This window comes from Mesoplodon bidens (assembly GCF_964165515.1).
Source record: "Mesoplodon bidens genome assembly, chromosome: 1".
Classification (NCBI taxonomy): Eukaryota; Metazoa; Chordata; class Mammalia; order Artiodactyla; family Ziphiidae; genus Mesoplodon; species Mesoplodon bidens.
The window spans coordinates 218,287,519-218,314,636 of NC_138176.1; the positions used below are offsets into that span (position 1 = coordinate 218,287,519).

The following is a 27,118-nucleotide window of genomic DNA, read 5'->3' on the forward strand; positions in this document are numbered from 1 at the left end:
CCTACTCAAGCGCTACTTGTAAAAAAAAAAATGATTTCTTGAATCCAGAGGGAGGGACAGATGTGCTTTCAGTTCTGAGAAGAAAACCATGTGGATAATAAATGAAAATTTACAGCTTCGTGCACTTGAATACACCCTTCTGGCTTCACAGGGTTTAACAATGTGCTTCATGAAATTGCAGAAGGTAAAAAAACATACAGCTCTGCTTTCTCCCATGTGTCCTCTCTTTTTTTTTTTTTTTTTTTTTTTTTTGCTTAGAAGTGTGGCTTAGAAAAAAATAACTTAAAGGAAACCAATATTTGTTTTGTTTACTTCCTATGGATTTCACTTGTATAAATTGAGTTAATTACTTAGTTAATTAATCTAAAATTAAATTTATGTTTGTCTCAGAAACTACTCTTTCTAAAAATATTTGTTTCTTGGAAATTTTAGAATCAGCATTTTGAACAAAGCTTGACTCTCTTGTTTATTAGCTCTGTGACAGGTAATGCTAATTAAAGGGGAAAAACCAAAATTCATTTCATTTCAGCTCAACTTTCCCTCAAAGGAAATTTCCCTATTGGCTCTGGTCACACTGTCTTCTATCATCATCCCACTTTTCAGTTTGAAAGTTCTTATCTGCGATTTTTTGACCTTTAGAACTAATATATATATATATATATATATATATATATATATGTGTGTGTGTGTGTATATATAAAATCCTTTCCTTCATCCTATTCTTGCTCTAACAAAAGGTTCCCAGACACTATTATATGACAAAGTCCAATTAGTTTTCACTTCCTTCCATGGCCTATTCCCATTTATCCTTGGTTTCACTTGCCCTGATTTCCTCTGCCAACTTCCAAGAATCTGGTAGATCTATTTCTGCCTAGTTTGGCTTCTGGTATTTTCATGCTCACTCCTCTGTGCAGATGTGATGGAGTAACACCCAAACCAGGTCCCCTGATTCCCTCCCATCCAAAAAATTTCTCAACTCTATCCTGGACCTTATTCATTCACACATCTAATTAAAGTACAGAGTAAGATAAGGTCGAAAAATAGAAACCATTCCCAAATACACTGCAAGGTAAATGTTCCCCTGACTGCAAATAGGCTTGAGGGATATTTTCAGAGGTGATGGAAATGTCCTAAAATTGGCTTGTGATGAGGATCACATAACTCTATAAATTAACTAACATTCACTGAACCATACACTTAAAAAAATAGGTCAATTGTACATTATTCTACACAAGTAGAGAGTAAAATGCTGGTTCCCAGGGTCTGGGAGCATGGGAAATGGGGAGATATTGGTCAAGAGGTACAAAGTTTCATTTACCCAAGATGTATATGTTCTGGAGATCTAATGTACAGCCTGGTGCCTAACAATGACGTATTAATGGTAACTATGTGAGATGATGGATAGGCTGATTAGCTTGGTTGTGATGCTTATTTCATAATGTATACATATATCTAAACATCAAGTTATACACCTTGAATACATAAAACTTTTATTTGTCAATTATACCTCAATAAAGCTGCAGGAAACAAGCAAGTGTTCCCAGCATTTGATATTGTAGTGCTGGTGATTATGATTCTGGGATAAGAATACAGGGAAACAGAAGGTATATTTAGGACCCATTTCATTTTTTTCCTTGTTAAATCTGATATTTTTATGGAGGGTCTCTAAAAAAGCCAATAATTTATACTGTAGAATTTACACTAATAATCCAAGTCTCTCTCTCTCTCTCTCTCTCATTTTAATAGCTAATAATTATTGGATCTATAATATGGGCCTAGAATTATGCTAATTTATTTTCAGGGATTATTTTATTTAGTCATGTGAACAACTCTCTGAACAACAAATATTATTCCATTATATAGATTTAGGAGTTGAAGACTCAGTAGGTTAAGTAACTTGATCTAGAACATACAACTACTATAAATGGTAGAATCAGGATTCAAATGCAGGTCTTTATTAATACACAGTTTGAACTCTTAACTGTGTTTTACTATTTTATGAACATGGTATTGATCCATTTGAGATTTGAAAAAATTACAATCCCATAACTAACACAGGAAACATCTTTTATTTAGTAAAATAATGGTAGGTACAGCATATAAATATTAAAACAAAATATAATTGAAGAAGTTATCATCTTCTAATTAAAACAAAGCTCATTAGAGAAGATGTATGATTCTATTTTATAACACAGATTAGACATAAGAAAGAATTTGAAAATCATCTCACCATAAATTGCTTGCAACAAATATTTAACGACTGCTACTCAGTCAACGCACGGAGAAAAGCAAAAGGCTGGAGTTAGCCAGCAAGATAATCACGGGATGAGTGTGATGATGCTTGTCCTCTAAATGCTACAGCCAGGGGTGGTAGCAGAGAAGAAGAAAAAGGGGGATAAATAGCTGTTTCCCACAAGTCCTTGCAAATCTAAGGCTCTATATTGTTAATATATGCAAAAATCGCCCAGGTAGCCATAGTTCCAGGGTTTGGTTACTAACCACTCAGTACTATAGCTCTTTACATTCCCGAGAGCTCAGACCTTCATTTAAGAGCAATGTAAAAGGATGTCACATTGCATCCAAATTTCCTAGGCATTTTGTTGTGGGAGATTTTTTTTCATGATACCTAGTTTTCCATATTTTCTGGAAGTAGAAGGGGCAAAAGGGTTTTACAAAGACATTTCTATTATTCTACAACTAGGAGAGATAGAAAACCAAAAGGAAAGTCCTAAAGGAAATAGAACTCTGTATCTATCTCTACCACTCTAAGTTAACTTGTTATCCTTTCCAAAACATTCACCAATACCTGTCCTCTGTGTATACATAATTTCTTGTTTTGTTACACACAAAATTCTTGTTTTTATACACACCTCTAGATACCTCATAATCCACATACTAATTAAAATGACTACATAGTGTTCCACTTTAGTGATGCACAATAAGCTTGCTTAATCATTCATTCAAGATGTTTCTAAAATTTTACCATTATGAATAGAATCTCTGAATACCTGAAATATTTTCTTTTTAAAAAATTATTTTTATTATATATAATTCCTAAATAAGTGGTTTTCCTGGGGTGTATTTAGGAAAGCTGTAGATAGAGAATCAATAAGGCCAGAGTCTTAAAAATATTTCACTGACTATTTTCTTTAGCAGATTAAAATAGTAACTGATCTGAGTGAAAATTACCACATCAATTCATTCATTCTTTTTTGTAGTACAGATAAAGTAATTTACTTTGAAAATTATATTCTCATAAAGGCCCAGAAAGGGTCAAATGCATCAACTTTTAAAAAATTTCTATCTGGTCGGTAGCAAAAATCAATTCTTAGAAAGGTTATCCGTAAACTAACATCATTCATTCATTAACAGCGTACACATTTCGTGTTTAAAATCTATTGATTGTATGAGGATGAATGCATATAGAAGACCTTGCGACTGGGCACTGAAGTCTGATTTTCCAGCTCTGTTATTAGCTGTATGGGCGATTCAGTCTTTGAAACTCATTATTCTCATGGACAAAATAAATAGGGGAATTTGTAATCTGAGATTCCCTGTAAGTTCCAAGATCTAAACGATTCTTTAATGCAAAAAAAGGGCAGACTCAAATAAATTTCTTGTTTCCCAAAACTTCTTTTCATATTAAATATAGACAACTGATCTTATTAAGTAAACATGGTAAACACATGGTGTATTTCCTGTATTCCCTTTCCTCGTGAATTTTCCATTTACCCAGTTATATTAACCAGAAACCTGAGTCCTTTAACCCTGCTCAGTCCCTCAAGTCCTCATCCAATTGGATTTAAATCCTGTAAAAATTTCCTTAAATCTTCTTCAACTCCATGCTCACCCATCTCCTCTCACCAGCACTATTATAATAGCCTAATTGTGTGCCCTTAGTTCTCTCCACATAGTAACTCAAAATGAGCCTCTGATCATGTTAATACCCAGATAAGAACCTGTCAATGAGTCCTCTTAGCCTAGCCTAGCCTATAGGATGAGAAGCCAGGACTTGACACAGCAAACAAGGGTCCTTCAGATTTGGTTCCCATCCTTTAACCCTTCTCTCTCTCTCTCTTATTCTGTCTGTCTGTCTATCTGTCCCTTCTGTCTCTCTCTCTGTCTCTCTGCCTCTCTCTCTTTCTCCCAGCCGCTCTATGTTGCTGGAGTTCCTAAGCCAAGGTGTAGTGAATGGCACCACCCTGCACAGGTGTGCTGCACAGAAGCCTGGGAGTCTTCCTAGACAGCTCTGGATCTTTACCTCCTACTCCAAACGGACACACAAAGTCCAAACAATTGCCAAGTCCTTTAAAATATCTCTGTAACCGATCCCCTTCTCTACCTCTGTGCTTAAACCACCCTAAGCCAACCCACCTTTCTTCAGCAGAAGCACTGCAATAACTACTTACTTACGCAAGCCTCTTGACAGGGAAGAAGACATTGGAATAGCTTAGGCAAGGTCCCATCTAATAAAGATTCTGCAATGACACTACTTTTTCTCATGTCACACAAGCTGGTTGTGTGATTTTTCCATGACATAAATCCCATGTGTACACTTTTTTAAGTTAGTACTTTCACTATAATCTTGAAAGAATGAGATACTCTAGAGTTAGTTTCTAAAGCTCTGGAAAATACAGCACTTTTTAAATGTTCTGGCAATTTATTTGTAGATGACTTTCCTTTCTGCTGTTTGCTGCCTCTAGAATGATGGATATTAAATATCTAAGCTAATAGAGAGCTTTAAAGAACATGCTGAAAATTACTCAGCATTTAATCTGAGTACACAAGGTCTTCCTTGGATTAAAAGCATACTAGTTAAGATGACATAACTATGTCACGATTCCAAATATTTTTTTTAGTTTATAGTGAAGAAGAAATGCAACTCCTGATTTACAGAAAATAAGTCCTCAAACCATATATTTTTTTGTCTGTTTTTTTTTTGTTTTTGTTTTTTTGCGGTACGCGGGCCTCTCACTGCTGTGGCCTCTCCCGTTGCAGAGCACAGGCTCCGGACGCGCAGGCTCAGCGGCCATGGCTCACGGGCCCAGCCGCTCCACGGCATGTGGGATCTTCCCGGACTGGGGCACGAACCCGTGTCCCCTGCATCGGCAGGTGGACTCTCAACCACTGCACCACCAGGGAAGCCCCCTCAAACCATATATTCTTTTCATATTTAGTTTTTTAAGCAGAAAACAATGTTTCTATAGTTCGCTATAGATTCCATATTTTAACTCCTAATATTCCTATTGAGTAACTTCTTCTTCTGAGCTAAAACCAGAAGTCATATCTTAATAAATGTGTGAAACTAAAACATATAATTGTAAAGTCAAATTATCCAAATTATCTTCCTGAGAGTGATGATACATTTAATATGTCTCTCCTCAAAAATCTCAAGATTGTGACCATTCTTTCTAACAATCTAATGATTTCAACAGAAATCAGCCACATCCACAGTGCAGATAAGGAAACTAAAGGGTAAAAGCTCAGTGATTTTCTGACATCACACAGTTAAGATTATGTGTTTTATCATTTTCAGACAATGTTCTCTTTACCGAATTTATTATCACTCTAAATTCTAGGATCATTTAGCAAACTTGTTTTCATTTACAATTAAAATCATTTTCTTTAAAGGAAAGATTCAATTTTTAAGAAGTTTGAACTGTTACACTTGACACAGTGCTTCTTGCTTTAGATTATACTCTGCTTCACAAGCTTTTGGGTAGGTGATTGGAAGAATGTTGCCAACTTTTAAACGTCACCACTGCATTACTAATATTGAACCAGATTTTAGGTTGGCTGTTTTTATAAAAATCATCAGCTTTCCTCTTTCAGAACACATAAAAGTATATTTTCACTTTCTAGTGAGGCGCAAGCAAACACAAACATTCTAATAGCTGACAAATGGCTGTCTGAAAGCCTACAAGACATTTTCCACAAATGCCCCTATGTTTCTGTCACCTAATTACAACACAACGATCTCTTTAGGCAGAGCAATTTGTTCATCCTTTTACTCCTCTGACAGACAGTGCTTTCACTTCTTTTATTTACTCCTTCATATACTTAGTCTTTCAAGGAGCACTTAACAAGTTAATTCCTGGGGATACAGACACAGTCCATGCCCCCAGAGTACACAGTCTAGAGGGGAAGAGAGGCAACTAGGTATGTTTGTACACGGGAGGCTAAAAGCAGATGTGGTTTTGCCAAGGAGTTGGAGAAGACTTTAGGAAAAAAAAAAAAGACTTCAAGGCAGACCTGAAACTGAAGAACTTCGGTCTGGTTCACTGTGGAGGGTGGTATGACAGGAGAAGATGATGGTGTGAGTGGAGAAAGATGAAGCTGGAGAAAAAGTCAGGGTCAGATGACACATGAATATCTTATGCACCTTGTGCTTTATTCTCCAGGCAAGAGGCAGCTATGAACTGTTTAACATGATGAAATCACAAGATTGCATTTGCCTTTTAAGAAATATTATTCCAACCAAGATGAGGAAAATGGATGAGATGAGAGCCAGCCTGGAGGATGAAGAGTGATTAAGAGATTTGGCAGTAGAATATTTAAAAAATGGTGATTCTATGGGTTAGGATTATCCTAAACCACAATTGATTATTGAAATGAATGACTTCCTGAGATATAAGGTGGAAGTGACGGAACTGATTTTTTTTTTTTTGTGGGAAGTGGAAGCAAGGGAAGAAAAGTAGTCAAGGATTTTCAAGCTTCAAAGTTGAACATCTAGATGGATGTGGTGTCTTAATTAAGAAAAACAATCCCCAAGAGAAGTTTGAGGATAAGGGGATGAGAGATGACTGAACATGTCAACTTTGAGGTGTTTGGATGATACCATTAACGTGAAGCTGTCTACTAAATGGTGGTAAATACATGTCTGAATCTCAAGAGCCATGCCTGGGCTTAGCACAGAGATGGTGTATGAAGCCTAGTACTTAAGAATATGCGGGCACAAGGACTTCCTGTATAGCACAGGGAACTATATTCAATATCTTGTAATAACCTATAATGGAAAAGAATCTGAGAAAGAATATATATATCTATACATACATATATATGCATATATATGTATAACTGAATCACTTTGCTGTATACCTGAAACACTGTAAATCAGCTATATTTCAATAAAAAAATTTAAAAACAATAAGTGGGCAATTAGGCATATTATGCACATTAATACAACTTTTTTGGAAGGCAGTATGACAGCATCTCTAAAGTGTAACCACTTCAAATAAGAATTCCACTTTTAGGAATTTTATCAAAAAGAAACACAAATCTGCAAAAACATAAGAATAAAGGTTTACCTTGCAAACACAGAGTTATAACAAATAATAGGAATTAAGTAAATTCCCATCAGTATTGTATTGGTTAGATAATTCTGCTACATTCAATCAATAAAACCCTACTTAGCTTTTAGGAAAAAAATGAGATCTAAATGTATTGAAATTAAAGGTTGTCAGAACATTTTTTGAGTAAAAAAATACTTGTTTACATATTTTATATAAATAATAGCTAATATCTATTAAGCCCTCATTATGTGCCAGGTACCATTATAAATGTTTGGTGTATATGAAGTCATAAAATCTTCAGAACAATCCTATGAGGTAAAGCAATATTATTTCTGTGTCACGAGTGAGGAAACTACAGTACAGAGAGGTGAGGTAATTTGACTAATGTCACAATGCCAGTAAGGGCCCAAACCAGGATTCAAACCCATACAAGGTATAGAATTATCTGAGATGAATTATGAATTCTATGAATAATTCTATGAATTATCTGAGATGAGAGTTTCTGCCTTGCCCCAGAATGGAGGCCAGAAAAAGTAAACTGAATTATAAGAAAGTCAAGAACATGACATTCCCATGACCTGAGTTTGTATGGACAAAGAGTCCTGATCACTGAAAACTCAAAGAGTTGGAAAGCTAGAAAAAATTGCATAGGGAAATGCATTAAGCTGTTCAGATTGGTTTACTCTGGGGAAGGAGAATGGAAAAGGCAGACTTTTCACTTTATGTGCTTCTTAATTCTTTGAATTTGTGTGCTAGAAGCAAATATTGTTTTTTTGTATAGTTAAAAAGAGAATGAAGTAGGAGAAAAACTTCATTACAAATTCATTTAGGATCATATGCAACTTAGCAAGAACCCTTTCATTCCCTTATATTACATTTAGTTTAATGCTTTGCAAGTGTCATCATTTAATTTGTAAAGTATGTCCAAGACTCAGCAGGGCTATTTAATTCAAGTATTTTATTCTCTCCTGACTCCACGCTATAGATGTTGTAAGAGCTAAAACCCACCTATTCTTGAAAATTTGTTGTTGTGCAAAGGGGGCTGCACAGAGAAAAGTGCACATTGATGAGAAAAACCTGGTACACAGTTTTGGCAGACCTAGTATTGTATTTGCTCAAACATGAACCGAGCTGAAATCTAAGAGTGGCCAAGGAGAAACTGACTCACCGGAAGAAGAAAACATACCTCCAAGGAATCAAGTTATAATCAACACAAAAATTAAATTGCTATCTCCTTGGAAATGATATGTTGTCAACTACTGGACACAGTTCAAAAGAAAAAAAAAGGAATTAACAGGGCTTTTATTCACACTTCTTATTTCTACAGCGTATGATTTTATTATACTTTTAAAAATTTCTTTATTTTTTGGTGCTATAAAGTGTTTTTTCCAAAAAGGAAAAAAGTATTTGAAAGTGAACAGGAGATGAACTTTAGCTATAACTTGTAAGACTGATATTATTAAATATAGTAGCTTTGTTGTATTGGGCATGACTTCCAAAAACCAAAAACACATAAGGATTTTTAAATGGAGAGCGCTCAATTTATATACTTTGAAGAATTAGTCATTTTAAGCCATTTTGAATTTTTTAATTTATAATAGAAAAAAACATAAGATGTAGATTACATGTGTAAAAACAGACTGGAAGAGACTGTACCAATATGATCCCAGTGACTCTCTTGTTGAGGAAGGAGATTATGGGTGATTTTAACCTCCTACTTTTGACTTTCCTACATTTGCCAATAAACATATTTACAAAATTTGAAAACTGTCAATAGAAAGCAATATATTAAAAATATATATCACTAAAAGATAAAAAATATTTCTATTTAAAAGATATAGGACATGAGACATGGATTTATACAGAGTTATGATCTCAGATTCTAAACTGCTCTACCAGTGAGTGACAAGATAAATTTCTGAGAAAAACCCAGAGATCAAGGTAGAGACATGGAAAGACCTCCAAGTAGGGGAAAAAAATTGGCTCTCAAAATCATGGATGCAGTCTTATTGCTTTCAATGAATACATTTAAATCACTCATTCCCTTTCATAAAAGAAATGAAAATCTTTGTCTTAAGCATGAAAGTGAAGGGTTTGAAAACAAATATACTTGTAACTGCTGCCTAGTCTGCTCATATGTTACTGGAGAAAGTACATAAAAAGAAGAGTTGGAAAACTCTGACCATTTTGCTTAGATATCTCAGCTTTATAGCACTAATGAAAAATGTTAATTTATGTTTTAACCGACCCCCCCCCAATTAAGCAGTGGTTAGTGATACTGTCTGATGAATATATTTCAGAGGTAGTGGTATGATTTTGTATCCAGTTCTCCCATTTCTGGTTTATTGGATTCTTGCTACACTATAGGCTACAGAGAACTTCCTTCCCTGATGTGGTATTTCTCCTCTTACTCAAGAAACTTCCTATTTATAATAGAGAATTGGGAAACTTCTATTCATATTTCTCCTTACAATAGGGGGACGGAGGAAGATGGCGGAAGAGTAAGACGCGGAGATCACCTTCCTCCCCACAGATACACCAGAAATTCATCTACACGTGGAACAACTCCTACAGAACACCTACTGAATGCTGACAGAAGACCTCAGACCCCCCAAAAGGCAAGAAACTCCCCACATACCTGGGTAGGGCAAAAGAAAAAAGCATAAACAGAGACAAAAGGATAGGGACGGGACCTGCACCAGTGGAAGGGAGCCGTGAAGTAGGAAAGGTTTCCACACACTAGAAGCCCCTTCGCGGGCAGAGACTGCGGGTGGCAGAGGGGGAAAGCTTTGGAGTAGCGGAGGAGAGCACAGCAACAGGGGTGCGGAGGGCAAAGCGGAGAGATTCCCGCACGGAGGGTCTGTGCCTCACCAGGCCGAGAGGCTTGTCTGCTCGGCCGCCGGGGCGGCCGGGGCTGGGAGCTGAGGCTCGGGTAAAGGGTTTCAGTCGGAGCGCAGGGAGAGGACTGGGGCTGGCGGCGGGAAGAGAGCCTGAAGGGGTTAGTGCACCACAGCTAGCCCGGAGGGAGTCCGGGGAAAAAGTCTGGAGCTGCCGAAGAGGCAAGAGACTTTTTCTTCCCTTTTGTTTCCTGGTGAGCAAGGAGAGGGCATTAAGAGCGCTGCTTAAAGAAGCTCCAGAGACGGGCACGAGCCGCGGCTGAAGGCGCGGACCCCGGAGACGGGCGTGAGACGCTGGGGCTGCTGCTGCCGCCACCACAAGGCCTGTGTGCGAGCACAGGTCACTGTCCACCCCCGCTTCTGTGGAGCCTGTGCAGCCCGCCACTGCCGGGGTCCCGGGACCCAGGGATGGCTTCCCCGGGAAAGTGCACGGAGCACCTCGTGCTGGTGCAACGTCACGCCGGCCTGTGCCGCCGCAGGCCCGCCCCGCACTCTGTGGCCCTCCCTCCCCTCGGCCTGAGTGAGCCAGAGCCCCCGAATCAGCGGCTCCTTTAAACCCGGCCTGTCTGAGCGAAGAACGGACGCCCTCCGGCGACCTACACGCAGAGGCGGGACCAGGTCCAAGGCTGAGACCCGGGAGCTGTGAGAGCAGAGAAGAGACAGGGAAATCTCTCTGTGCAGCCTCGGAGGCAGCGGATTAAAGCTCCACGGTCCACTTGATGTGCCCTGTGTCTGTGGAGTGCATGAATGGACAGCGAATCATCCCAAATTGAGGAAGCGGACTTTGAGGACAAGATTTAAGATTTTTTCCCCTTATCTTCTTTTTACAACGAATTATCCCAAATTGAGGAGGTGGACTTTGAGAGCAAGATTTTCGATTTTTTTCCCCCTGTTCTCTTTTTCTGAATGTGTATGTGTATGCTTCTGTGTGAGATTTTCTCCGTATAGCTTTGCTTCCACCATAGGTCCCAGGGTTCTATCCATCCGTTGTTTTTTTTTTCCCAATAATTACTTTTTTATTTTTAATAACGCTACTATATTTTATACTTTATTCTATTTTACTTTATCTTCTTTCTTTCTTTTTTCCTACCTTCCCTTTCGCCCTCCCTCCGCCCCTTTCTTTCTTTCTTTCCTTCCTCCCTCCCTCCCTCCTGTCTGTGTCTGTCTGTCTTTCTTTCTTTCTTTCCTTCCTTCCTCCCTTACTTCCTTCTTCCTTTCACTCTTTCTTTTTCTTTCCTTCCTCCCTCCCTCCTTTCTTTCTTTTCTTTCCATCCTTCCTCCCTCACTCACTCGCTCCTTTCTTTCTTTCTTTCTTCCTTCCTTCCTTCCTTTCTTTCCTTCTTCCTTTCTTTCTCTCTCTCTTTCTTTCTTCTACTGATTCTTTCTTTCTACTTTTTCTCCCTTTTATTCTGAGCCGGGTAGATGAAAGGCTCTTGGTGCTGCAGTGAGGAGTCAGTGCTGTGCCTCTAAAGTGGGAGCGCCAAATTCAGGACACGGGTCCACAAGAGACCTCCCAGCTCCACATAATATCAAGTGGCGAAAATCTCCCAGAGATCTCCATATCAACACCAGCATCCAGCTTCAGTCAACGACCAGCAAGCTAAAGTGCTGGTCACCCTATGCCAAGCAACTAGCAAGACAGGAACACAACCCCACCCATTAGCAGAGAGGCTGCCTAAAAACATAATAAGGCCACGGGCACCCAAAAACACACCACCAGACGTGGACCTGTCCACCAGAAAGACAAGATCGAGCCTCAACCACCAGAACACAGGCACTAGTCCCCCCAACCAGGAAGCCTACACAACCTACTGAAACAACGTTAGCCACTGGGGACAGACACCAAAAACAACGGGAACTACGAACCAGCAGCCTGCAAAAAGGACAACCCAAACACAGTAACATAAGCAAAATGAGAAGACAGAAAAACACACAGCAGGTGAAGGAGCAAGATTAAAACCTACCAGACCTAACGAATGAAGAGGTAATAGGCAGTCTACCTGAAAAAGACTTCAGAATAATGATAGTAAAGATGATCCAAGATTCTATTTCCAAGATCCAAAATCTTGGAAATAGAATAGACAAAATGCAAGAAACAGTTAACAAGGACCTAGAAGAACTAAAGATGAATCAAGCATCGATTAAAAACACAATAAATGAAATGAAAAATACCCTAGATGGGAACAATAGCAGAATAACTGAGGCAGAAGAACGGATAAGTGAGGTGGAAGATAAAATAGTGGAAATAACTGATGCAGAGCAAAATAAAGAAAAAAATAATGAAAAGAACAGAGGACAGTCTCAGAGACCGCTGGGACAACATTAAACGCACCAACATTCGAATTATAGGGGTTCCAGAAGAAGAAGAGAAAAAGAAAGGGACTGAGAAAATATTTGAAGAGATTATAGTTGAAAACTTCCCTAATATAGGAAAGGAAATAGTTAATCAAGTCCAAGAGGCACAGAGAGTCCCATACAGAATAAATCCAAGGAGAAATATGCCAAGACACATATTAATCAAACTGTCAAAAATTAAACACAAAGAAATCATATTAAAAGCAGCAAGGGAAAAACAACAAATAACACACAAGGGAATCCCCATCAGGGTAACAGCTGATCTCTCAGCAGAAACTCTACAAGCCAGAAGGGAGTGGCAGGGCATAACTAAAGTGATGAAGGAGAAAAACCTGCAACCAAGATTACTCTACCGAGCAAGGATCTCATTCAGATTTGATGGAGAAATTAAAACGTTTACAGACAAGTAAAAGCTGAGAGAGTTCAGCACCACCAAACCAGCTTTACAACAAATGCTAAAGGAACTTCTCTAGGCAAGAAACACAACAGAAGGAAAATACCTACAATAACGAACCCAAAACAATTAAGGAAATGGGAATAGGAACATACATATCAATAATTACCTTAAATGTAAATGGACTAAATGCTCCCACCAAAAGACACAGATTGGCTGAATGGATACAAAAACAAGACCCATATATGTGCTGTCTACAAGAGACCCACTTCAGACCTAGAGACACATACAGATTGAAAGTAAGTGGATGGAAAAAGATATTCCATGCAAATGGAAATCAAAAGAAAGCTGGAGTAGCAATTCTTATATCAGACAAAATAGACTTTAAAATAAAGACTATTAGAAGAGACAAAGAAGGACACTACATAATAATAAAGGGATCGATCCAAGAAGAGGATATAACAATTGTAAATATTTATGCACCCAACATAGGAGCACCTCAATACATAAGGCAAATACTAACAGCCATAAAAGGGGAAATCGACAGTAACACACTCATAGTAGGGGACTTTAACCCCCCACTTTCACCAATGGACAGATCATCCAAAATGAAAATAAATAAGGAAACACAAGCATTAAATGATACATTAAACAGGATGGACTTAATTGATATTTATAGGACATTCCATCCAAAAACAACAGAATACACATTTTTCTCAAGTGCTCATGGAACATTCTCCAGGATAGACCATATCTTGGGTCACAAATCAAGCCTTGGTAAATTTAAGAAAATTGAAATGGTATCAAGTATCTTTTCCGACCACAATGCTATGATACTAGACATCAATTACAGGAAAAGATCTGTAAAAAATACAAACACATGGAGGCTAAACAATACACTACTCAATAATGAAGTGATCACTGAAGAAATCAAAGAGGAAATAAAAAAATACCTAGAAACAAATGACAATGGAGACACGACGACCCAAAACATATGGGACGCAGCAAAAGCAGTTCTAAGGGGGAAGTTTATAGCAATACAATCCCACCTTAAGAAACAGGAAACATCTCGAGCAAACAACCTGACCCTGCACCTAAAGCAATTAGAGAAAGAAGAACAAAAAACCCCCAAAGTTAGCAGAAGGAAAGAAATCATGAAGATCAGATCAGAAATAAATGAAAAAGAAATGAAGGAAACGATAGCAAAGATTAATAAAACTAAAAGCTGGTTCTTTGAGAAGATAAACAAAATTGATAAACCATTATCCAGACTCATCAAGAAAAAAAGGGAGAAGACTCAAATCAATAGAATTAGAAATGAAAAAGGAGAAGTAACAACTGACACTGCAGAAATACAAAAGATCATGAGAGATTACTACAAGCAACTCTATGCCAATAAAATGGACAACCTGGAAGAAATGGACAAATTCTGAGAAATGCACAACCTGCCAAGACTGAATCAGGAAGAAATAGAAAATATGAATAGAACAATCACAAGCACTGAAGTTGAAACTGTGATTAAAAATCTTCCAACAAACAAAAGCCCAGGACCAGATGGCTTCACAGGCAAATTCTATCAAACATTTAGAGAAGAGCTAACACCTATCCTTCTCAAACTCTTCCAAAATATAGCAGAGGGAGGAACACTCCCAAACTCATTCTACGAGGCCACCATCACCTTGATACCAAAACCAGGCAAGGATGTCACAAAGAAAGAAAACTACTTGCCAATACCACTGATCAACATAGATGCAAAAATCCTCAACAAAATACTAGCAAACAGAATCCAACAGCACATTAAAAGGATCATACACCATGATCAAGTGGGGTTTATTCCAGGAATGCAAGGATTCTTCAATATATGCAAATCAATCAATGTGATACATCATATTAACAAGTTGAAGAAGAAAAACCATATGATCATCTCAATAGATGCAGAGAAAGCTTTCGACAAAATCCAACACCCATTTATGATAAAAACCCTGCAGAAAGTAGGCATAGAGGGAACTTTCCTCAACATAATAAAGGCCATATATGACAAACCCACAGCCAACATCGTCCTCAATGGTGAAAAACTGAAACCATTTCCACTAAGATCAGGAACAAGACAAGGCTGCCCACTCTCACCACTCTTATTCAACTTAGTTTTGGAAGTTTTACCCACAGCAATCAGAGAAGAAAAGGAAATAAAAGGAATCCAAATTGGAAAAGAAGAAGTAAAGCTGTCACTGTTTGCAGATGACATGATAGTATACATAGAGAATCCTAAAGATGCTACCAGAACACTACTAGAGCTAATCAGTGAATTTGGTGAAGTAGCAGGAAACAAAGTTAATGAACAGAAATCTCTGGCATTCCTGTACACTAATGATGAAAAATCTGAAAGTGAAATTAAGAAAACACTCCCATTTACCATTGCAACAAAAAGAATAAAATAGCTAGGAATAAACCTAAGGAGACAAAAGACCTGTATGCAGACAATTATAAGACACTGATGAAAGAAATTAAAGATGATACAAATAGATGGAGAGATATGCCATGCTCCTGAATTGGAAGAATCAATATTGTGAAAATGACTCTACTACCCAAAGCAATCTACAGATTCAATGCAATCCCTATCAAACTACCACTGGCATTTTTCACAGAACTAGAACAAAAAAATTTCAAAATTTGTTTGGAAAAAGAAAAGACCCTGAATAGCCAAAGCAATCTTTAGAACGAAAAACGGAGCTGGAGGAATCAGGCTCCCTGACTTCAGACTATACTACAAAGCTACAGTAATCAAGACAGTGTGGTACTGGCACAAAAACAGAAATAGATCAATGGAACAGGATAGAAAGCTCAGAGATAAACCCACACACATATGGTCAACTTATCTTTGATAAAGGAGGCAGGAATGTGCAGTGGAGAAAGGACAGCCTCTTCAATATGTGGTGCTGGGAAAACTGGACAGGGACATGTAAAAGTATGAGATTAGATGATTCCCTAACACCATACACAAAAATAAGCTCAAAATGGATTAAAGACCCAAATGCAAGGCCAGAAACTATCAAACTCTTAGAGGAAAACGTAGGCAGAACACTCTATGACATAAATCACAGCAAGATCCTTTTGGACCCACCTCCTAGAGAAATGGAAATAAAAACAAAGATAAACAGATGGGACCTAATGAAACTTCAAAGCTTTTGCACAGCAAAGGAAACCATAAACAAGACCAAAAGACAACCCTCAGAATGGGAAAAAATATTTGCAAATGAAGCAACTGACAAAGGATTAATCTCCAAAATTTATAAGCAGCTCATGCAGCTCAATAGCAAAAAAACAAACAACCCAATCCAAAAATGGGCAGAAGACTTAAATAGGCATTTCTCCAAAGAAGATATACAGACTGCCAACAAACACATGAAAGAATGCTCAACATCATTAATTATTAGAGAAATGCAAATCAAAAGTACAATGAGATATCATCTCACACTAGTCAGAATGGCCATCATCAAAAAATCTAGAAACAGTAAATGCTGGAGAGGGTGTGGAGAAAAGGGAACACTCTTGCACTGCTGGTGGGAATATGAATTGGTACAGCCACTATGGAGAACGGTATGGAGGTTCCTTAAAAAACTACAAATAGAACTACCATATGACCCAGCAATCCCACTACTAGGCATATACCCTGAGAAAACCATAATTCAAAAAGAGACATGTACCAAAATGTTCATTGCAGCTCTATTCACACTAGCCCGGAGATGGAAACAACCTAAGTGTCCATCATCGGATGAATGGATAAAGAAGATGTGGCACATATATACAATGGAATATTACTCAGCCATAAAAAGAAACGAAACTGAGCTATTTGTAATGAGGTGGATAGACCTAGAGTCTGTCATACAGAGTGAAGTAAGTCAGAAAGAGAAAGACAAATACCATATGCTAACACATATATATGGAATTTAAGAAAAAAATGTCATGAAGAACCTAGGGGTAAAACAGAAATAAAGACACAGACCTACTTGAGAATGGACTTGAGGGTATGGGGAGGGGGAAGGGTAAGCTGTGACAAAGCGAAAGAGAGGCATGGTCATATATACAGTACTAAACGTAAGGGAGATAGATAGTGGGAAGCAGCCGCACAGCACAGGCAGATCATCTCGGTGCTTTGTGACCGCCTGGAGGGGTGGGATAGGGAGGGTGGGAGGGAGGGAGACGCAAGAGGGAAGAGATGTGGGAACAGATGTATATGTATGAGTGATTCACTTTGTTATAAAGCAGAAACTAATAAATAAATAAATAAAAATGAGCAAGTGAGCAAATGAGCAACTATACTCCAATAACAATTAATCAAAAATAATTTAAAAATAAAAATAAATAAATAAATAAAAATGAGCAAGTGAGCAAATGAGCAACTATACTCCAATAAAAATTAATCAAAAATAATAAAAAATTAAAAAAAATAAAAGAAAAAATAAAAATGAGCAAGTGAGCAAATGAGCAACTATACTCCAATAAAAATTAATAAAAAAAAATAATAAATAAAAAAATAAAGATGAGCAAGTGATCAAATGAGCAACTATACTCCAATAAAAATTAATCAAAAATAATAAAGAATTTAAAAAAATAAAATAAAAATGTAAAAATGAGCAAGTGAGCAAATGAGCAACTATACTCCAATAAAAATTAATAAAAAAATAATAATAAATAAAAAAATAAAGATGAGCAAGTGATCAAATGAGCAACTATACTCCAATAAAAATTAATCAAAAATAATAAAATAAATAATAATAATAATAATGAGCAAGTGAGCAAATGAGCAACTATACTCCTATAAAAATTAATCAAAAAAAATAATAAATATAAAAATAAAGATGAGCAAGTGATCAAATGAGCAACTATACTCCAATAAAAATTAATCAAAAATAATAAAATAAAAAATAATAATAATAATGAGCAAGTGAGCAAATGAGCAACTATACTCCAATAAAAATTAATCAAAAATAATTTAAAAAAATAATAATAATAAGGAAAATTTTCCTTAGAAATTGTATAACCATTGTGACTGTATAACCCTTGATCTCCTAAAAAGTAAGGCTGGTTTGTTTAACTCTTTGTATTGTTTTACTTTCCTTCAGAAAATTCCCCCAAATTCTAGTATGACTCAAGTGTTGTAAGCTCAAGGACCACCTATAACACTTCTATTGCTAAATTTTAGTTTGTTTTCCTTATGATTTTTCCAAATGATTTTTTTCTCTCTTCCATTTGAAATTTGGGGTAGTCAATCTTGATTATGGGACCAGATTGAGGGGGTGGGAGGCATGGAGGGAAAACCATGGTAGATACTCAAGGCAGGCATTTGACACTAGGATCTCTTGCAGGGAGTCAACTCTAAGTTCGTCCCTAATGAACAGGTAGATCATAAGGAATTAATATTCTCCAGGAGTGAACACTGCCCCTCACTGGCTTTTTTTCTTCTTTACAAAGGCTCTTGGTTCTCATGAGGTGCCTCTCTATCTCAGTGAAAGGGTTGTGCTTTCAGGTCATGATCTTACTCAGTGAAAGTTCTGGCTTAGTCTGAGGTTCCTGCTGAAATCACAAATAATCAAAGCCGGCAAAGTATGTGTTGTTGTGGTAGATTTTCCCTTTTTTTTACGAAATACCGGAAGTAAAGAATTGATTCATATTTTGAGGGAGGAGTCCACAAGCTTTCAAAGAGTGCCTAGGTAAATCACCGAATCCAGAAACACATAAGTGTTTGATGAATAAGTGAATACATAGGAAAAAGTATATATATATGTGTGTAAAACTGAATCACTTTGCTGTACACCTGAAACTAATACAACATTGTAAATCAACTATACTCCAATAAAAAATTTATAAATGATTAAAATGGTAAATTTATATGTTACATATATTTTACTACAGCAAAAAAAGCTTAAAAAAATAAAACAAACAAACAAACAAAACCCAAATAATATATGACTAATTAGGGTTTTGGTTCTCCTAGAAAAGTCTCATGTCTAAAGCATGAAAAGCTCTATAACATTCTCGGTTTTATTCATCCACGTTACTCAGGCAGGCCCAAGTTTTCCCAAATCAAAACTCTTACAGCTTTATCCCCATCTTTGGTTCCATTTTGTAACAATTTAATGAGTTGGGGATTCTTTAAAGAAAAATTTCCAATAAGCAAGATGTAATGCTTTTCTTCTGTATTGCAACAAATATTCCTTAATGTAGATTTTCTTTCCTCCTGATAGATACTAATTGAGGTTCTATACATTTTTCAAGTTTAACTTATCTGTGTCACTATTCCAGTTTCTAGTCTCCACACCCTTCACCTGTCTTCTCCCAGCATTTTTCACTTACATCTGTATCAATGGTTCTCAACCCTGGCCACACATCAGTCTCACCTGGGAAGTTTTAAAACTTACCAATGCCTGGGCTCCAATCCCAGAACTGACTTCATATGTCTGGGGTGATATCCTGGCATAGATAAAATATTTTAAAGCTCCAAAGGTGATTCTAATGTGCAGCCAAGGTTGAGCCTGTATTCCACTCTTATTCTCATTTCAGTAAAGTGATGGCATCCCTTTCCCCTTGCGGTCTGTCACTGAACTGTTTTCCAACCTCCATGAATTACATAGAAGGTACCTCTCCCCTCAGAGTCCCTAGCTGGAACTCTGACGTCCACTCCCGGTTGAAATAATGAGGCAAAAGAACCACTTTCTGCAGCCAAAGGGTCTGGGGGAAGGATGTAAAGGATAACCTGAGGGAGTTTCTATGTGGTAATGGGACAGTTATTTATGATGACTATGGTGATGCTTACTCTAATCTACACCTGTGATACAATCTCATAGAACTATATACCGTGCCCACCAAAAAACCAAAACCAAAACTAAAAACAAAAAACTAGAGAAATCTTAATAAGGAGGTAGCTGAGTTAATAATATTGTATCAGTACCTAGACAACTTCTTTAAAACAAGAAAGACAAATATATATGTTCATTGCTAGTTTATATGTTTATATAAGAGTATATCAGTTACAGAATTGTAACTTTTTTTTTTTTTTTTTTTTTTGCAGTACACGGGCCTCTCACTGCTGTGGCTTCTCCTGTTGCGTAGCACAGGCTCCGGACACTCAGGCTCAGCAGCCATGTCTCACGGGCCCAGCCGCTCCGCGGCATGTGGGATCTTCCCAGACCGGGGCACAAAACCGTGTCCCCTGCATCGGCAGGCGGACTCTCAACCACTGCGCCACCAGGGAAGCCCTCTAACTTATTTTTAATGCTTTCTTCCTGAATAGGCTGTAGATGTCAAGAACTATTCATTGTGATGGACCAAGCTTCTTTATCCTAACCTGGTATACGAACTTCCCCAAAGAGAAGGTAAATATCATTAATGTATCCTGTCATCACTTACTTTCTTCTTTCCGTTTCAAATCTATGGAGTAGTTTCCGAAGACCACCATTCTTAAATCCCTGAAAATGCGCAGCTGGGGCTCCCACAGTGATGACATCATAGAGAGCATCTGGAACAGGAATGGACAAGGAGATGAACGCTTTGCAAACATTTATCTCCAACATGCTGTTTGCATTGAAGCCTACACACTGTGGGAAGTTTGAGAAATTATTCTGTTTGATTTTGCAGGAATAAAAATGAACTCACATCTCAAGGGGGCAAAGAGGAGCTAATCAATCTTTCTAAAAGCCACCTGTGCACCTAAACAAGTTATAATATTTCCTTGATTTGTGACTACATCTTAATTACATGGTACTGTGTAGAACAGTATGTTCTCTCATTCTATATACTTACTGAGATAACACGTTAATTGGTCTTTTGTGTATTTTACTTTATTGAGTTTTGCATTATCTAATTTGCAATCATATTGAAATTCAACAATAATGAACAATCTTTCAACCAAAAGTTGCTGAGAAAATAACCAAAATATTAATGCATTTTGACTCAAGGGCAGAACAGTAATAGTGCATTTAAAAAATCTATACATAGTAGTTTCCTGCCTGTATATACTAAATCTTACACAATTTTGAATGCATGCAATTGAATTTTGCAATTTCCTTACGTGACATAGAAAGAATACACAAAATGTCTCTTGATCTATTTTCCAGTGAGATACTTTGTTTTTTTTTAAATAAAAAATCCACACATTTAAATTGAAACTCAATCCTTTGATCTTCAAAGCCATCAAGTTTGATACATATTAAATTTACCACTTCAAAACATGCCATCATTTTTACATTCTAATGAAAAGTACCCCCATAAGAAAGAAAACAAAGTGAATGCCCTCTTGTTAAACTACATTTTATTTGAGAAACCTAATTTCATAGTAGATCCTTTTCAAATTGATTTTGGTATTGACACCTTGGCTGTTTTTCTGATCTCATTTACAGGGAAAACATAAATTATTTTATTAGCTTCAGGTAAACACCATAACTTCTTCACAGTGGTTCAATCCAAATGCACCTGAAATAGTTTTTCTTTTTTTTTTTTCTTTTTTTTTTTTTCTTGTGGTACGCGGGCCTCTCCCGTTGCGGAGCACAGGCTCCGGACGCGCAGGCTCCGGATGCACAGGCTCAGCGGCCATGGCTCACGGGCTCAGCCGCCCCGTAGCAAGTGGGATCCTCCCGGACTGGGGCACGAACCTGCGTCCCCCACATCAGCAGGCGTACCCTCAACCACTGTGCCACCAGGGAAGCCCTTCTTTTTTTGTTTTTTTTAAATAAAATATTTCTTAAATTGAAAAGACTTCAGCTGTACTCAGAGAACTCAAGGTCACAAAAAAACAGAAATACAACCCAAACCAAATGGTTAGTAAGGCAGATACTGAACAATCACTTAATGGATTGCTGGAGTGGTGAGCTCTTATTCTTTTAAAAAGTCACTGATCAACTAGAAGTCATCTTTTCCTAAAATAGCAACACATTAGACTAGTGTGAAATTTTCAGATTTCCTAGTCCAGGGGATTTTAGCCTAGGGCTAAGAAGAGGGTTTTAAGGTGTCCAGGGATGGATGGTGAATTGTATTGGTGCATCTGTTTTACTTCATGGAAAGGAGTCACAGCTTTCTTGAACAGTCATGAGATCACCCAAAAGGGGCCAACTAAAGACTTGTCTACCTGCATTTATCTGACGAGAAACCTGAGGATCTTGAGACGTTACCTGCTTTGTCTGAAGTCCCAAAGACATTACACCCAGGGCCTTCTAACTTCTAACCCAGGGATGGAGAACCAGTGATTTAAGTTATTGACTGGACCCTGAGTCCCTGGCTCCGGATCCCAGCTCTGCCATGTATAAGTTGTGCAGCATTGGGAAAACTACTAACCTTTTCTATGTCTCAGCTCCTCAGCTAGAAAATGGAGTGGAAAGTAGTAAAAAGAGGGTAGCTTTCAGTAAGTATTGTCTATGATTATTTTCCCCATAGGAAATAATCCTACCAATTAAGCAAAGAAAGCTGATATTTTAACTTTTGCTTATTTCTCCATAAAAATAAACTTTTCAGTCTGAAAAGGAAAGTGATTATGAGGCTCAGTCTTCTGAATAAGATCAGTTCCTGTGTTAATCTAAACTAAATACAAAAAAAAATCATCATGATGTTGTAATGAAATATGTTGCACTTCTGCTAAAACCTGGGTGACCAGCAATACCAACAATATACCAAAGTGACTATAAACTGTATCCACATGTCCCATCAAGCCCAAATTAAATGCATTCCTAACTCAATTTTCAAAAAATGTTGTCTATGGACTTTCACTGGATCCAAAAAAACTTGTAGCCTCTCCAACACCATCCAGCAAGAAGGGAAGGATGAGGGAAGTGGAAATCTGAGTGGAGAAAGCAGTCTTAATTGATGGAGATGAAAATGACTTGATTATGCAAAATTTGCAAAACCATTTGTCTTTCTCTGTCTGGCTTAGTTCACTTAGTATGATAATCTCTAGATCTGTCTATATTGCTGCAAATGGCATTATCTCATTCTTTTTTATGGCTGTATAATATTCTATTGTTCTGACTTTTCCTGCTCTTCTTCTCTGGTTCCCTGTGACCCATGTAGACACTTTATTCCTTTAAGTCTTCCAGTGAAGTCCTCAAGACCTGAAGATCATTTCCAATTTCTCTCTTTCCTTCAACATTATATCTGATCAGTTCTAACAACTTCACTACCAAAATTTTATTCTCTCTTATACATGTTAAACATCTTCACCTTAATTTTGATCTTCCTCATGTCTTGTCAAGATTCCTACTGCCTCTTCAGTCCTAGCCTCTCTGCATTCACAATGCAGTGGATTGCTTCTCCTATATGGGTGGCCATTCAATCACTCTGCCCAAAACACAGGCTTTGAGACTTACGCCCTTCCTCATATCTTTCAAATATAAATAGAAGAACATTCAAATGTCTCAGCATCATGCATGTTTTAAGTGCTCAATAAATGTCAACAAATAGATAAACAAATACTTTGAGGGAAAATTCAATTTGTCATGTTTGTCTTCAGATCATACATGGAATTACTATTCTTAGCTGAAGAATAAAAATTTTAGATACACTCTCCAGAAACAAATATATTAGAATCTGGAATATATGTATATATATTCTCCAGGGTATGGGAATGAATATATTTCCATTCATGAATCACATTCTGTAGAATAACAGAGAGCTTACGATTATCACACACAAAAGAATGAAATTAGACCCTTATAGCAAGCACAAAAAATCAACTCAAAAAGGAATGAAGATTTAAACATAAGATGTAAAGCTGTAAAAGTCCTAGGGAAAAAACATAGGGAAAAGGTTTCATGAAATTGGTCTTAACAATGATTTCATAGAAATGACACAATAAGCACAAGCAATGAAAACAGAAATAAACAAGTGGGACAACATCAAACTAAAAAGCTTCTGCATGGCCAAGGAAACAATCAGTAGAGTGAAATGGAAAAACACAGAATTAGGAGAAAATATTTTTGAATCATATATCTGATGAGAGATTAATTTCCAAAATATGTAAGGAACTCCTACAACTCAATAGTAAAAAAAAATTAATAACCTGCTTAAAAAACAGGCTAATGACTTGAATAGACATTTTGCCAAGAAGACATAAAAATGGCGAACAGGTAAATGAAAAAATGGTAAATGTCATTAATCATCAGGAAAACACAAATCAAAACCACAATGACATATCACCTCACATTTATAAGATAGCTCCTATCAAAAAAAAAAAAAGACAAGTGTTGGCCATGATGTGGAGAAATTGGAACCCTTGCACACTGTTGTTGGTGGGATGCAAAATGATGCAGCTTCCATGGAAAACAGTATGGAGGTTCCTCAAAAACTTAAAAATACAACTATTATATGATCCAGCAGCCCCACTTCTGGGTATTTACACTAAAGAATTGAAATCAAGATCTTGAAGAGATATTAGCACTCCTGTGTTCATTGCAGCACTAATTATAATAGCCAAGACATGGAAACAGCCTAAATGTCCATCAACAGGTAAATGAATAAAGGAAATGTGCTGTATACATACAATGGAATACTATTCAGCCTTAAAAAAGAAGGAAATTCTGCAATATGTGACAGCATATACAAACCTTGAGGATATTATGCTAAGAGAAATAAGCCAGGCACAGAAAGACAAATACTGCATGACTGCACTTATATGAGGTACCTAAAATAGTCAGTGCATGGTATCAGAAAGTATGTTGAGTTAATCTGTATTACTTGATGTTAACTGCAATTCATTGGTCAAGGTGATATCTGCCACTGCCTAGAGTTGATTCTTCACTGTAAAGCTACTAAGTATTTGAAGGGACATATTTTAAGAGTATGCAAATCTCCTGTTTCTGTTTAAACTGGTACCCATTAATTTTAGCATCCACTGATGAACCTTGCCTGTGGCAATTATTACTGTTCAAATGGTAATTTTCCGTTTCCTCATTCTTGCCAAATTTATTAATTGGAATTCTTCTGGAAGGAATAGATGACCCTTCTTCTTCCTTCATTTGTTTATTCAGTTATTTATTAACATCAATATGAGTATTTTGTCCTTTGATTCATAATCCAACCCTAGCTTTATGTTTAAATTGTTCCAGCTTTGTCCACTGGGAGCCCCTTCGGAATGGCTCCTGTATTACTTTTTTTTACCTCTTCTGTTTTTTGTTTTCTCTTATTTTATTTTATTTTGGTTTTTGGACACTTCCTTACTTTCTAGAGCTACAAGATACTCCAGACATATTTTTCCTGCCGCAGCCTTGGAATCAACCAGGTTTCCAAGGAACCCTAGTTCTTTTTATTGGAGAATGGTGTTCAGAAATCGATTACTATGAGCAATTACACTCATTGCTACTGCTTTCAATCCCTTTCAGTAGCTAGAGCTAGAAAATATATGTATGTGTACTAACTTGTGCACACACATCTATATTTATCCATCTAACTATTACTGTATCTATACTGTACTAACAACAAAAACCATGAGTCAGTGCTGTTACCTTTGACTTCAATTTAGCCTCAAAAGATCCCTTCTAGCCTTCCTTCCTTATTTCTACCTTCTCTCCCTGACATTGAGAAACTTGATTCTCCCTAGCCACATATTTAAATACATGGTCAATCCTAGTGAAAAATAAAACAGCTTCAGAATTGTTAACCCTACCTCTGTAAGAAAAAAAATTACTAACAAATGTACAGTGTTTGTAGTGTTTTTTAATTTAGCATTACAATATCTAGTCCTTTCCAAAGTTTACATAGGCCAGGTCCTTTCTTTCCCAATCTTTTCAGTAAATTATCATTTTTATAATTATCTTTACCATTAATTAGCATTTTAAACAAGATAACAAAAGTAAGTTAATAAAAGCAGGTTGGAAATATGAAATTCTATGGAAAACTTACACAATAATTAGTAGCACAGCAATCATGATTTGAAAAAAATAAGAATAGAAAGGGAGCCAAGGTGCAGGTACCAAGAAGTAAAATATAGAAGCATTCCCCAAATATTCTTCACTTTTGGACTTCATAGAACGCATGTCAAATAAGCAAGTAGAAAATAGTACTACTGTGGTTCAGCAGAGCTAGAAGTGCAGCATCTTATCTATATTCCAGAAGCCATGTCTCCCATTTCTCAAGCCATAATATCCTCCCAAGCCAACCATAATATCCCATTAGTATCAAGAGGTCTTCTCTGCAGGGACATTAGAGTTTCTGTCTGGATACTGAAAGAGCAAATAAGTTCTCTCTTTTGCCTCTCTCACTTTTCTCTGTTGCCTTTTGATTTTACCCATCTTGATTAGAACCATTTCTCAAAAAGCTGGGGTCTTTATGTCCACATTTTACAGAGGTTCAAAGAGCTTAGGCTTAAATAGTATTTTCACATTTGAGGTTCAAAGAGTTGCTCCGAGGTATTAACTTTTAAACATTGATTACTGTGATACCGTGATTTATAATATGAAATAAATATTTGGTCTTCGTCCCCTTTTCTGGCACAGAGTTCCCCAAACCCTGGGAATTTCCTAAGTGTTGAGAGCCACAAAGGTGTCTTCTGTTAGGGTAATGAGGTGACTTTTGGACTGCACCTAAGGATGGGGGCTGGTGGCCAGTGAAACCAACCATGAGATTAGAGGGCTGAAACTTTCAGTCCTTTCTCCCTTGACTCCCCTACGGAAGAGGGGCTGAAGATGAGTTCAATCCCAATGGCCAATTATTTTATCAATATTGCCTGTGTAATGAAGCCTCCATAAAAACCCAAGAGGACAGGGTTTGGAAAGCTTCCGGGTTGGTGAACACGTGGAGGTGCTGGGGGAACTCAGAGAGCGTGAAAGCTCCACGCCCTTTCTCCACACTTGCCCTATGCATCTGTTGCATCTGACTCTTCCTGAGTTCTCTCCTTTTATAATAAACAGTAATCTAGCAAGTAAAATGTTATCTTCTGAGTTTTGTGAGTCTCTCTAGCGAATTAATCAAATCCAAGGAAGGGGTTGTGGGAGCCTCTGATTTATAGCCAGTTGGTCAGAAGTATGGGTAACTACCTGGAATTTCAATTGGCTTCTGAAGTAGAGGGCAGTCTTGTGGGGCTGAGCCTTTAACCTGTGGAATCTGATGCTGTCTCTGGGAAAATAATGTCAGAATTGAGTTGAATTGTAGGACACCTAGTTTGTGGCTCTGGAGAGTTGCACAAATGAGGGTGGGGGAAA

The 27,118-nt window shown here is 37.2% G+C and overlaps 1 protein-coding gene across 4 annotated transcripts in view; it reads right to left on the reverse strand.

Annotated features, from left to right (window-relative positions):
• The window catches only part of INPP4B (inositol polyphosphate-4-phosphatase type II B), an 886,823-nt gene that overhangs the window by 141,974 nt on the left and 717,731 nt on the right, over positions 1-27,118 (reverse strand). For all 4 annotated transcript variants that reach the window (XM_081245267.1, XM_081245268.1, XM_081245266.1 and 1 more), the window contains one exon: positions 20,346-20,454. In XM_081245267.1, coding sequence (XP_081101393.1) covers positions 20,346-20,454 — 109 coding nt within the window. The remainder of the gene's footprint in view (positions 1-20,345; positions 20,455-27,118) is intronic.